The 13,315-nt window shown below is 43.7% G+C and overlaps 1 protein-coding gene and 1 long non-coding RNA gene across 3 annotated transcripts in view; one reads left to right on the top strand and one right to left on the bottom strand.

Moving 5' to 3' along the window:
• TMEM260 (transmembrane protein 260) overlaps positions 1-5,480 on the top strand; it is a 30,891-nt gene extending 25,411 nt beyond the window's left edge. For both annotated transcript variants that reach the window (XM_079309951.1, XM_079309952.1), the window contains 6 exons: positions 444-615; positions 1,352-1,500; positions 2,322-2,498; positions 3,217-3,270; positions 3,672-3,762; positions 4,854-5,480. In XM_079309951.1, coding sequence (XP_079166077.1) covers positions 444-615; positions 1,352-1,500; positions 2,322-2,498; positions 3,217-3,270; positions 3,672-3,762; positions 4,854-5,126 — 916 coding nt within the window. In that variant the 3' untranslated portion in view covers positions 5,127-5,480. The remainder of the gene's footprint in view (positions 1-443; positions 616-1,351; positions 1,501-2,321; positions 2,499-3,216; positions 3,271-3,671; positions 3,763-4,853) is intronic.
• A 1,417-nt stretch (positions 5,481-6,897) lies between these two features.
• On the bottom strand, positions 6,898-8,976 carry LOC306803932. Its single transcript, XR_013774753.1, has 2 exons — positions 8,826-8,976; positions 6,898-8,045 (listed from the first exon to the last, which is right to left on the bottom strand). It is a non-coding gene; the product is annotated as an uncharacterized lncRNA (long non-coding RNA).
• Between the last annotated feature and the right edge of the window lie 4,339 nt (positions 8,977-13,315).

Below are 13,315 nucleotides of genomic sequence, written 5' to 3'. Positions count from 1 at the left end.
CACTTCCAGCACCAACTAATAAGTTTATAGATTTAGCCCAAGAAAGAAACAGAATTAAGGTGAAGATGTACAGTGAGTGTGTATTTTCGCAAAACTGTAGTGGGTGGTGCTTTAAGTGCTTTGTTTCTGTATCTGATTTTCTCTGAAAATGGGGATATTAAGTTGTTGTAGTGATTAAATTGTTGGCACTCTCCATCCCTGGAAGATCAAGGCCAGGTTGGATGGGGTTGGAGCAACCTGGGACAGTGCCCATGGCAGAGGGTGGAATGAATTGTTCTTTAAAGTCCCTTCCAACCCAAACCATTCTATGACTCTGTGATATTTTCAGCCTGACCAGGCTGGATTTCCCCTTTGGGTGCCCATTGCATAAGATTGTTCTGCAATTCTGCAAAACCATGCAAATACTTGTTTCTAAGATTCTGTTTTTCATCTGTTCTCTTCAGCACTTGTGATCAGAGCAACAACTACGTTGTTGATAAGTTTGCAAGGAATTTGCTGTCCTCCATGCCAAGGGGGGCAGTGATCCTGCTCAGAGGAGACTTGCCTGGGAATGCTCTTCGTTACCTTCATTACTGTGAGGGGATGAGGCCAGATATCACCTTAGTGGACCAGGAGGTATTTTCAGAAAGTGCTGATTTAGAAAGGCAGATTTAAACATGGGCAGCAAAAGTTCAGTTGTTCTTTGATCTCCTTGAGAGGGTTTCACTGTTCAACAAAGTTTATGGTGTGGAAATAAATAAAATTGATTTTTTTTTTTTTTCAAAGATGGGTGGGTAGCTCTGGGATGGAGTGTGGTGGGCACATTAATTTTTCACTGAGAAATGGAAAAAGGGAAGAAAAATGTTACAGGATGGGTCAGCCACACTTCCACTGCCACATCATCCTCACACCTGGCTTTGCAATAAAGTCTGTGACTTGGTGGCAAACCCCAAACCCAATTCCTGGTGTTTAACCACACCAAATCTCTGTTGTGTCTTACCAGCAGTGCCTATTTTTTGTTGGAGTGAGGACCACTTGCCTCTGATCAGAAGGCACTGGTGACCCAGCTGGTGCTGTGGTGTGACCCTGGTGACCCAGACTGACCATGGTGACCCAGTCTGACCATGGTGACCCATACTGGTGCTGTGATCTGACCATGGTGACCAAACTTTGTGCTATGGTGTGACCCTGGTGACCAAATCTGACCATGGTGGCCCAATCTGACCATGGTGACCCAACTGTGCTGTGGTCTCACATCACTACTGACGTTTGTGACTTCCCTGAACAAATGCTCTTTACTCCTGCAGAAACCATTTCTTCTGGATATAAATCTCCTGCTTCCTGTTTTAATTGTGGCTATATCTTGCTGTAGATGATGACTTACCAGTGGTATTTACCCAAGCTGGCAAAGCATTTACCTGGAGTTCACTTTCCTGGGAGCCGGTGGAACCCTGTAGAAGGAGCATTACCCGACGGGACGCTCGCCTTTAATCTCCATCGTTTCCTCAAAGTAAATAAACAGTAAGCATTGATTTCATATGTAACAGCTTTCCTAAAATCTCTGACCCCTTTTCTTTTTTTTTCCTCTTGAAATTGTTTATGGAACAGCTTGGTACTGCATCCAAAAGACCAATTTTCTCCACTGACTTCCTCCCCGGTGGCGAGATTATTTTTGCAATTAAAGCAAAATATCTCTGCAGAAGTAACTCCATCCAGATATAATACTGCCTGTTGTTTTGAGGTTGGTTTGGTTTTTAGAAAGGAAGGGGAAAAAAGGTGATCTGCAGAGTGTTTACTGATGATTTGTTGTTGTTGTTGTTGATACAATTCATCACAGAGAATGGGAACGTTCCTGTGTACTCAGAACGACAATGGTTGGAGAGCAAATTGCTGCTGCTTCTCCTTTGTGAACATTGTGGCCAACTGATTAGCATAGAATGAATGTATTCCAGGAATAATCATCATATAAAAATAGCTCAGTAAGAGTGGGGAAAGGATTAGATACTCACACGAATAAGAATAGCATCTGCATGGAGACTAGCTGGGGTGAGCCCTGCGAGGGTGGGGAGGCACAGGAGCACAGCCAGGTGCTACTGGGGAGAAATGGGCTTCTCCCACAGCTTCTGGCCTGTTTGGGAGCTCCAGGAGAGAGGACAGGATGTGCCAGCTGTGCTGGCTGCTCAAGATGGGCAGTACCAGATGGGGAGTTAATCTGTTTTCCACACTGCCCCAAAATGTGCTGGATGGGTGTGTTTGCTGCACAGTGTGGAGTGGTTTGGTTTGCTCAGGTACCATGGTCTTTGAGGTGGCTTCACCATTGCTCTCTCTGTTTTTTTTGGCAGTAAGGAAGTGTTTGTCTGCATAGGTCTTCATGAAGGGGACTCCACCTGGAGAAGGAGCCACTCACTGTGGCCCTGGGGTACGTGTGAGAAGTTGGTTCCTTCTGGAGCTGTGTTTGACCCAGGAGAGTGGATTCATCTCACCAGGAATCTCTATAACTGGACTGAAGACTATGGAAGGTATGAGGCAGAGGAGCTTCTGCTCCTTCCTGCCCATCATTTTCTGCCAGCAGCATTGTCACACCCACTACAGTGTTAGAGGAATTAAATAAGAGCCATAATCTCAATGTTTTGTGTTCTGGAGAGATAGCAGGGAGGAATTCTTCCCTGTCAGGGTGGTGAGATGCTGGCACAGCCCAGAGAGTTGTGGCTGCCCCATCCCTGGCAGTGTCCCAGGCCAGGTTGGATGGAGCTTGGAGCACCCTGGGATAGTGGAAGGTGTCCCTGCTCATGGCAGGGAGTTGGAATTAGATGGTCTTCAAGGTCATTTCCAACCCAAACCATTCCATGATCTGTGATTTTTAATAGTGTGAAAAATAGCAAGGACATCTCTAGTCAAGTCCAATTCACACCATAAAACTTGATCAGGATCTACAATTATTGAAACACCCAGAGGTTTAAATGTCATAAGCTGAGCTGTGGTGGTAAAAACCATCTCTGGCTTTGAGATCTAGGATGCTGTGAAACACCTGATATACCAGAGACTCCTTCTATGGAGAGAGAGGAACAAAGTTTTTTGATTAACAGAGAATCAGCTGAATTCCCTGCTGTCAGAGCCACAGGCTTCATGTTTTCTTCTGCCTGGGAGGTCTGTAGCTGCCTGGGTTGGAAGGGTTGTGGTGGGTGAAGCCCAGCAATGTGCATCTGATGGCTGAATTTTGTTTCCATCCCCTTTTAGTTTCAGCCCCTCTTCCTGGGAAGCTGTTGCCAACGAGGAGATGTGGCAAGCCAGGTAATTTTCCTTTGCTCTCTTCCAACAGCCAGTGGGCACTGCCAGCTCAGTGGTGTGGAAACACACACCAAAGCAGGCAGCTTGATGGGCCATGGCCTTATTGGGTCTGCACATGCCAAACTTTAGAGGGAAAAGGCTGGAAGGATGAGATGAAGCATGCAGGGCCACCAGCAAAGCCTTCAGGAAAGTGGCTGTTTTGTTCACCAAAAGGTTCTGCTCAAAATCTCTCAAAGGTAGCTGGGATGTAGGATGAGGAAATAGATTATGGAGAGAAATTTGTATTGCTGATGGGTTTGCTGTCCCATGTGTGGACATGCTGAAGCTGTGTGTAATAACCCTGTCATGTGAGATGGTTGCATTGGCAGATTACCACATGGATTGTTTTTTTTTCGTTTTCCTAGGATGAAAACAGCTTTCTTCATCTTTGACCTCGCAGAAACAGCCAGTGTGACTGCAGAGATGAAATCACAACTTTACACATTTGCATACACTGTAAGTCCTGGATTTGGGTTAGGAATGTTCCCTGCAGCTTCCATCATAATTTTTTCTCCCCTTTTCTTTTAGATTTGTGGAATCTGTGGAAATAGGGTGTTTCCATACAGGCCCTGTAATCTGCATTCCCCTTGTTTATCCAAACTGGGAGCACAGCCGGTTCAAAGAGATTTGCTCAGGGATTTTATCCATTCCTGCTTGCCCCCTTGGTCAGGGAGGATGCCAAAAGCAAACCAGTCAACACCCTGCTTTTGCTATAATTATGTTGTCTGTGCTGGGCTCCAAACCCATGCCAAGAGATTGCTTGTCCTGAAGTCCCCTCTATGCACTTGTCCCCTCTGTCATTACACAGTCGTGTGTCTGAGCCAGCAAGTGTAAAATCTGACAGTCTTCTCACTGCAAGTTAATTCTGCTGCATTTCACACCAAAGAATAATACCCATAAGCTGGTGTAGGTATCTCTGGAAATGCTGGACTGCCTGAGATGCCAACAGATGCACAAAGTGATCCATGTGTGTCAGCAGAGAGGAGCAGTATTTCATACTCCAGCAGAGAATCAACAATTGGTTTCCTTAATTCTTGCCCATTTTGCTGTGATTTTTGCTGTTCTGCAAAGTTCCAAGACACATGTTGAGCTTATGAATATTCCCACTCAAGTCAACAGACTGCTTAAGTCCTGTGGAAGACATCCTGATCTCCTGAAATATTGAGTAAATGTCTTGCAGGCACGGCAGTTAAATCTCTTTTTTCCCCCAGCTTGGTGTAACACCTCTCTGGGGGAAGCACATAATGTGCTGTGGGGTTATCACCATCATCTGCAATGTTTCTAAACAAACAGCTGCTGTTGGAAGGGAAACGTTTCAGCCCCCCTTGGATTTCTGATTCATGCTGCTGAATGGCAAACACAGAGCAAATTACAGAAATACTCCAGCTCTGGACTTGGACATCTAAATAGCATCTGTTTCTTTCCAAGCAGTTTTGAAGCACTGTTAAAAACTGTTGCTCCCACTTTGTTCAATTAATTTGCTGCCCCCACCTTCTCCTTTTTTTTTTTTTCTTTTTTTTTTTTTTTTTTTTTTTTTCCTTTAACAGTCATACAAAGAAATTGTCAACTCCCATCCCCATCACCCAGTGAACTGGCACAAAAACTATGCCATAGCCTGCGAGAGGATGCTGCGCCTCGGCCGGGGGGACGTGGATCCCGAAACGCTGCTCGCCGAAACTGTCAAACATTTCCTGCTCTACTCTGAGAAGGCAGAGGATGATCCCCAGCACCAGCACATCCTGCAGGCTGTGCAGCACCTCAGGGAGGAGCTGCAGGGGCTGAGGAGGAGGAAAGCAGAGCTGAGGCGCAGAGCTGGGTAGCACCTGGTGCCGCTGAAATGTTCGAGTCGGGATTTAAAGTCTGAATTGGTCTTTGGCAGCGTGAGAGTGGTTTTAAAAAGGTGACAGAAATGGCAGCAGAGAGGAAATCAAGTGTGATCCACTCTGCAGGAACATAGTGATGTTTGATTTCTGTTGCCAAATAAATATTTTTGGGGGTAGGGAAGAAGCTCACCACTAAATAAAATAATTGGGTTTCAGAAAGAAGAGTTTTCTTTTACAAGAACTATGAGCTTGTACTGTGAATATTTTTTCTAGATGTAAAAATGTATCTAGCATTTTATTGTTTCCTCTGTTGCTGAGCCAAGAGGTTTCCTAAAGCCATTTTTCATTAGCTGTGCTGTGTCTGTGTGTTTTTGTGTGGGTTTCCAGCAGGACAGGCTGTGGGATGGCACCCTCCAGGAGCATTCACTGGTCACTCACTGTTTTGGATCTGCTCTGAGCCCTGGCTGTGCCTGGGCCCAAGGGCACTGCAGAATCATAATCACAGAATCCCAGAATGGTTTGGGTTGGAAGGGACCTTAAAGCTCATCTCATTCCAACCCCCTGCCATGGGCAGAGACACCTTCCACTGTCCCAAGTTGCTCCAAGATCTGTCCAGCCTGGCCTGGAACTTCCAGGGATCCAGGGGCACCCTGTGCCAGGGCCTCACCACCCTGACAAGGAAGAATTTCTTCCTAATATCCCATCTAACCCTAACCTCCTTCACTTTGAAGCTTTCCCCCCTTGTCCTGTCACTTCATGCCCCTGTGATCAGTCCCTTTCCAGTTCTCTGTGACCCCTTTACTGCAGGTACTGTAAGCTCAGGATGTCCTGTTGGAATGGAGTGGATTGGGACCAACCCATTTTTTCTGCCTTCCTTGCTTTTCAGGGATTGCTTCTTTCATTCCCTTGGGATTTTATGATGGGATGGTCTTATTGCTTAGCGTTCTAACAGTGAGCAAGCAACTCATGTATTTTTCCCTTGCAAAGGGACTCTGCTGGCAGCAGTGTGACATCTCCTGCTCTGGGACACAAGAGCAGCTCCCCTGGGGTGCTGATCTCTCCATGGGTCATGGCATCCTTGCTGTGGCCTCTTTCTGTGTGAGCTCAGAATCCTCATCTGCTCTGCCACATCCTGGGGATGCCAGAACTGTAATTTTGGAGATATCAGGAGCTTTAACCAAAGAAATTGGTGTGAATCCACTCTGCTTTTCAATCTGCCCCAAGAGCCAAGTGACTTCTGGGGTTAAGAACTCAGTTGCTTCTTTTCAATAAAAAAGACATAAAATGTCATGTTTTCCAATATTTTGTCAGTTAACAGTACTTCAAATGCTTAAAACAGACCCAAAAGTCTGGTGGCGTTTCTGTAAAGCTCTGTTCATCTAAAACTTCATAGGTTATTCTGTGCTTTTGTGATATCAGCCCAGTGTTTTTCAGGAGACAAATTGCTGCCAGGATGTTTTTTGGACTGGTAAAATTATCAGAGAAGAAAGAAATACTTCTGTAAGGATCTCAATTATCAAACAGCATCTCTGGAACAGACTGGGATGGGGGCAGGAGCAAGGGGTGTTGCAGGTGGATGCTCTGCTGGTCTGGACTTTAAGATGTGTGCAGGGACATGTGGCCCCTGTTCCTAATAGATCCTTTTAAAAGTGGATCACTTCTCTCTTTCTCTCCAAGTGCTGATTTTTGCAACTTTCACTGAATATTTCCTATATAAAAATCAAGCTGCTGTCTAGGAATCTCTTAACTCCAGTTGCAAAATAACATCTTTTACATTCCACACTCTCACTCTTTATTTATTTTTGTAGTATATGATTTCCATAGCAATTCCTTGCTAATTCCTATGAACCATTCCTGTACGAACAGCAGACGAGAAATGAGCAATAAAAAAGATGGAAAACTGAGGCTTCTGGGTTGCAAAGCCACAAAGCAGAGGGGTGAGAGGGAAGAAGAGCAGTTCAGGGGTGTCATTTTAACTCTTTGTGTTGTAATTGACTACATTTCAGGTCAGCTGTTCCTCACTTAAATCTCTTCCTTCCTCTCAATCCCCACAGAAGTGTTTGTGCAGAGCGAGGGAATATCACACATTCCTCCATGCAGCTTTCTCAGGGCAGGCTTTCTCCTTCCCTTCTCCAGCCCCAGCAGAAAAGCATTAGGAATCCCATTTTTGAATGCTTTTGTTACCTGCATTATTGCAAATCCATTCAAGCAAATATAGTGAGCTGAGGGTTTTCTTTATCTTGATGAGATGCCCCTCCTTAGCTGCATAGTCTTGAAATAATTGGAAGCTTTTGTGGATCCCGCTATCTGCTCAGGAGAAAAGAGAGGCTGTGCTGAGTAAAGTATCATCCTGTATTGTAATAAACAGTGGTGGTGACTACAAAAAGGATTTTACCACTGGCAAAAGCCTTCCTAGGTGTGAAGAGCAGTGGGATGATGCCTTTTTAGGGAGAAAATCAGAGCCGTGCTGTTGATGTGCTTTGGTTCCTTATAAATCCTGAGCTTGTGAGACACAGGTTATCTTCTGCTGGGTGTTCAGCAGAAGATATGCCACGGAGGGGGAAATATCTAGCACTGATGGAACTTCCAAAATTCCTCCCCTTGAACCTGTTCAAATGAGATTTGCTGGTGTTTCAGACAGAGCCGCTGCGTGGATGTTGCTGAGCCTGTTGGCTAAAAGGCAGTGTGGAGGGATGCTGGCAGAGTTTAATTTTTATCAGCTCCTCTTAGGTGGCACCCTGAAGTTTATCAAACAAGCAAAGCTGATTTGCTCTTCGTTAGTCTCAGTTGCATGAATCGGTTGCCAAGTAAACAGGATTTTGCATTTTCCTAATTACTTTCATATTTGTGTTTTACCTCTATTTGTTCTCTTGCAAAACGGGTCCTAATAATTAGTCAGGCTCCTGCTGCCTAGACCTAAAAAAAAAAAAAAAAAAAAAAAAAAGAAAAGGGGTGGGGGCAGAGGGGAAAAAAGACTTCTGAGGGTTTTTTCTCCCTTATAAATTCATTTTTGTTACAAGCATCTTTTATACATATTACTAAAGAGAGCGCGCTAAGAAATGCAAATAATAGTTCTTTATTTTATTATGACAGTTAATTAATAGCAACCTGTTTTAATGAATAAAGTCACTCAGAGTCCTTCAGCACTTCCTAAGTAGAGGCCAGAATCTGTAGGGATTCTTTTTTCCCCCCCATTGTATAGCTCCAAGACTCGGCGCACTATATAGGGGCTGTATAGAAATGCTCGCTAATGAAGAGGGAGGGTGAGGAACTTGTCTGCATTCAAAGATCACTGGTGAGTCATTCAGCGAGAAAAGGCCCCTTGCTAGGAATAGTCACAGTTCCGCGGCATTGTGCTAGCAAAAGGGTTTGATCAAAGGTCTCCTGCCGAGCTTGCATGGTTTCCTTTCATACGACGACCATAATTAAAACCACTAATTCTCTTTTAAAATGCTGCAGGATGCCATGTAGGCATCTGTCTGGAGTGTCCTTTGTGCTGTCGGGAGCTGTTAAGGACCAGCACCGAGAGCTTTTCAGCGACATGCCAGTCAGGAAGGTGATTCGACATAAGGGTGCCTCTGAAGGCTTGACAGGGCCTTGACTACACAATTCCAGCTGAATTTGCCCCTTGTCAGCTGCCAGTAAATAAATCTCAAAGAAGAAGGAGGAGGGGGGGGAAAGCTGAAGTTTCATTACCTGATCCCCGGGGCTTTGTTGGTTTTGGCATGGCCCGGGGGGAAGCCCTCGCCCCTCAGGCCCGGAGCTGGAGTTGGCCATTGCAGGCCCCGCACCGCGTTTGAACACCGCCAAGACTTGTAACAGTTCAGCTGTTAGGAAGACAAATAAATGGAAGAGCCCATTAATCCCCTTTGGGTACTCGGTGCCTTTTGCCCTTTTATCACAGCCTTATTAGGTTCCTACTCATCTTGAACCAGGAGGGATGAATTGAAGTTGTTGAGCGCTAATTGGCAAAGACTTTTCATTGCGGGCCAAGAACTTTCACTGACTTGAAAGTAACTTCGCCACGGGGAGGATCAGCAAATTTTTGCCTTGCCATTAAAACAAAACTCCCGAAATCCTGTTGGGATTCTATGTGGTGTTTTAAAAAAAAATTAGAAAAATATATTTAAAAAAGAGGGCTAAGTGCTGAATAGTTGGGTTTATCCTTCATGAGGATGTTGGCAACTTGTGCTTGCTCTTTAAAAGAGAATGATGGAGGCAGATGTTTGTCAGTTGGAATTCATGCATCCTATAGTCCTACAGATGTGCATTACCCAAACTTACTCATGGGACAGGTTCTCCAAAAACAATGGGAGATGATTTGTGAGGGGGCCACTGTTCTGGACAGTTTGCACCACTCCAGAGCAGTGCTGAGGTTTCATATGCCAGGAGAATTCTGGCTGACCTAGAATCCTCTGTGTTTAGTGGTAGGATTTATAGATGGGAAGAATTTCAGCGTGGAGGCACTTGGATTGCTTTTTAATGTTGATTTTTGATAAGTGCTGCATGAATTTGAAGGCATTTATTGACCTCTCTCCTCGTGTCCCACGCAAAGATGAAAACTTCTGCAAAGTTATCAAAGCATCTTGTACATGAGAAGTGGGAGTGTCGTGGGCCTCCTCCACCTGGAAGACATTGAGCTGGGGCTTTTAGAGCACAAAATCCCACTGATGTGTCCCAGCCTCTGAGTTTGAGGGACTCATGAACCTAAGGATGGCATGTCCCACTGGGATGCCAGCAAAACCCACACCATTTTTCCAGGGATTTCCAGCACAGTGGATTTCCTGAGCAAGTGGGCAGCTGAAGTTTTCCATCACACAGTGGGGAATGAAGACATCATTGTCAGCACCCTTGGAAAGGCTGGTTGGTTTGGACCTGCCCAAAGGATTTGAGGTGTTGCTCCTGCCCAGCTCCATGGTCACCAAGGGCCACACAGTAATGGAGGGTGCTGGTGGCACCACCTTGTCCCTTCTAAGGAGCATTTGAGTGTCCTTGGTTGTTCTGGAGTTGTAGCACATTGCTGCTAGTCAGATATAACATCAGCTTACTGAAATTTGAGGAAAAAAACGTGAGAGGACTATGGGTTTGGGTGGTTTTCTGTCATGTTCTTTGATTTAGTAGTAAAGCCATTTAAAAAAAAGAAAAAAGAAATCTGAAGAACTAGTCTGTTTGTAAAGCCCAAGTAGGATCTGCTGCCTGCTTCAGGCCTGAAAGATTTTCCTGCTGAATTTTTTCCCAAAATTTATTATTTCTCCCTTGCTGCCTCTTGAAACTCCTGTTACATTACAAGTTTATTTTTCAATAAATACTTTATTTATTTATTTATTTATTTTAATTTTTTTTAACAAGTGAAAACAAAGAATGAGTATGGATTCACTTTATTCAGATGAGTGGAGGGAATTTGGGCTGGTGGAGGGCTGGTTGGAGAGAGTGCTGTGATTGGCAGCAACCATCCATCCATCCATCCATCCATCCATCCATCCATCCATCCATCCATCCATCCATCCAGCAATCCTTCACAGCCTGCTTCTAACAAACTGGAGATTTTGCTGGTTGAACAAATCCAAGGCAAATGTACTTTTTGGAATTTTATCAGTAAATCCTTGATGGTCCCAATCAAACCTGGGCTTTGCTGCTGTGTGAGGAAGAGACATGATGACCTTGAGGAAGATGAAAGTCAGGCTGGACACTTGGTGTACAGAGGGTTGCCATTGCTGGAGAAACAGAAGTTTTTTGGAAGTTATTATTTCCAGTATTTGGGAAAGAGCAAGTTGGAATTTACTACTCAGTTACAAGCTGAATGGTCTGGCATTGAGAAAGAGGGAATTCTTTTAGAAATTCACAATCATAATTTTGATCTTTAAACTTAATTGAAGTAATTCAATTAGACCATGCCTGTCTTGCATTTGATTGAAGACAGCAGCATGGTTTTGCTAGAAGGTATGAGTGAACCATGGAAAATTCTGACTAGATATGAAAGAGGATTTTTCTCTCTTGTGGGGGCCCAGGAGGGAGGTTGGAGCCTCCTTTGGTCCCATGTATCAGCTTGTGCTGATATTTGATCAATACACCCTGCTCACCCATTGCATTGACCCTCCTCCAAACCTCCCAAGACCTGTTTTTAGTCACATAAAAATCGGAATCTGTGACATGATATGAAGAGGATTCAGGTTCTTCACCTGCTGTTTTATTTAGGACCATTTTGGGCAACAATCACCTTCAAATAAACTTATTTGCAGAAATAATGAGAAAGGTGGGCAATATGGGCTACATGTTTTATCCTCAATTTCTCAAGGCAGTGTCCTATCAAGGTCCCCAGCACATGGGTGACCTCAAATATCATTGAAAATATTTGGGTTCATTGTGCTTGTAAATTCAGTGACATTACTCATAACACTTTAATTCTTGTAGTTGTTCCTGGTGTTAAAAGCAACCAGTTTGAAGAAACCCTGGGGACCCCTAAATACCCTTTTTTTTCTCCTCTCCCAACCGGGATCTTGCTTTTTACCATTCCCTTAATATTTGCAGCTAGAAATACAGCTTAAATAGCATTATGCTAAGTAATTATTCTTACAGGATATGAAATGAAACAAATTTTGCACAGCATGAAATTATTCCTACCATGGATGGCATTTGGTGGCAGATTTCTCCATTTGGACCATAAACACAGCTCGGTGGCAAAGCCAGAGGAGGGGGGAGAGTGGGGAGGAAAACACTACCAAAGGTAAGTCCTTGTAGCAAAAAAAAAAACCAAAAAAACAAAAAAAAAAAAATTTTTTTTTTTTTTTTTTTGGCTGGATCAAATATTAAACCTGCTACTACAAATTTCACGCTTTGCATTCCTGACGCAGATGCCAGGGGATGATGCCAAAAATTAATTGGGAATAATATTCCTTGCCTTTGTGTGCTGCATCCAGCAGAGGGCACAACGGATAAGTGATGGATGCGAGCCGGACCCGCCGCCGCTGATAAGGCTGGAATTATTCTCTAAAAAAAAAAAAAAAAAAAAAAAAAAAAAAAATGTAGCAACATGCTTTGGTGCTTATTTCCATCTGGGGATGTGGTCTGGGATGGAGGGTTTAGATTTATAACCCTTCCTCTCCCATCAGCCCCATCCATAAGAGACTTTTGTGTATTGCCCGGTTTATATTTTGTTAAATTGCTGGGGTTGGTTTGGTAAAGTGTGAGGAGCTGGTTTGGTCTTTGAGTGATATCTTCAATTAAAAATTCAAATCTTGGTTGCTGATAGGGAGAGGATGCATCTTGTGCTAGCGTGTCCTTTCAGCAGTGTTTTTATGTGGGTTTGTGTAAATAAATAAAAATGTTACAGAGTGAAGAAAAACCCTAAAGCAAAACAGGTTGCAGATAATTACAAGGAGGGGAATACTGTCCCTTTTATTTATGGAAAAGTGTGAGATGCTGATTTATACATGACAAAACAGTGACTGGGAGGAGAAAGTTTCCCATTACTTTCACACACTATAGAATAAATTCTATGATTGCACTAGGCAGGAGATAGGTGGGGAGAACATGTAAGAGAAGCCTAAAACAACAGATTTTTAAAGAAATTTGCTATTATTTACATACAGTGAATGATGCAATTAGAAAAATAGACCATTGGGGCACGACAGTGCTTTCACTAGTGCAGAGAGGGTAGATATTCCTAAGATATTCAGAAGCACATCCTTAAATCAGCCTCTCAGATTAGGGGAGAATTTTCTTCATAAATACCACAGATCATAAAAAAAACCTGTAAACATGTTCTTCCCACCCATGCTTGTTTGGAAAGCCTGATACTTCAAAATATTCCCACTGCTTCCATCCCTCTTTGCACAAGTGGGATGAAGTGGGAAGGATGGAAGAGAAGGAAACGTGTGTGAGGAAAAATACAACATCACAGTCCTCCTGAAACAACTGAAAAATGTTTTTCATGCTGGTTCCTTCCAGTTTCACAACAGCTAAATAGCTGCTGCCTTGGAACAAGTCAACATTTGATGCAAACAACCTCAGAGCTCAATCTGTGCAAGGAAAAAGAAAGGAGTCTGTTTTCATGTTCAAGTCTCTCCCTATCTTGTTTCAGGGTTTTTGTTTAAATCAACACTTTCCAACTGTGTAGATTTTAGCTGGAGGTTTTATTTTTTTTTTCACTTGCTTGTTTGTTTTGGAGAGGAGGGGGGGGGTTGTAA

The sequence above is a fragment of the Erithacus rubecula genome (assembly GCF_903797595.1).
Source record: "Erithacus rubecula genome assembly, chromosome: 6".
NCBI classification, from domain to species: Eukaryota; Metazoa; Chordata; class Aves; order Passeriformes; family Muscicapidae; genus Erithacus; species Erithacus rubecula.
Note: the sequence above shows the minus strand (reverse complement) of the source record. Positions and strands in the feature narration are given on the sequence as shown.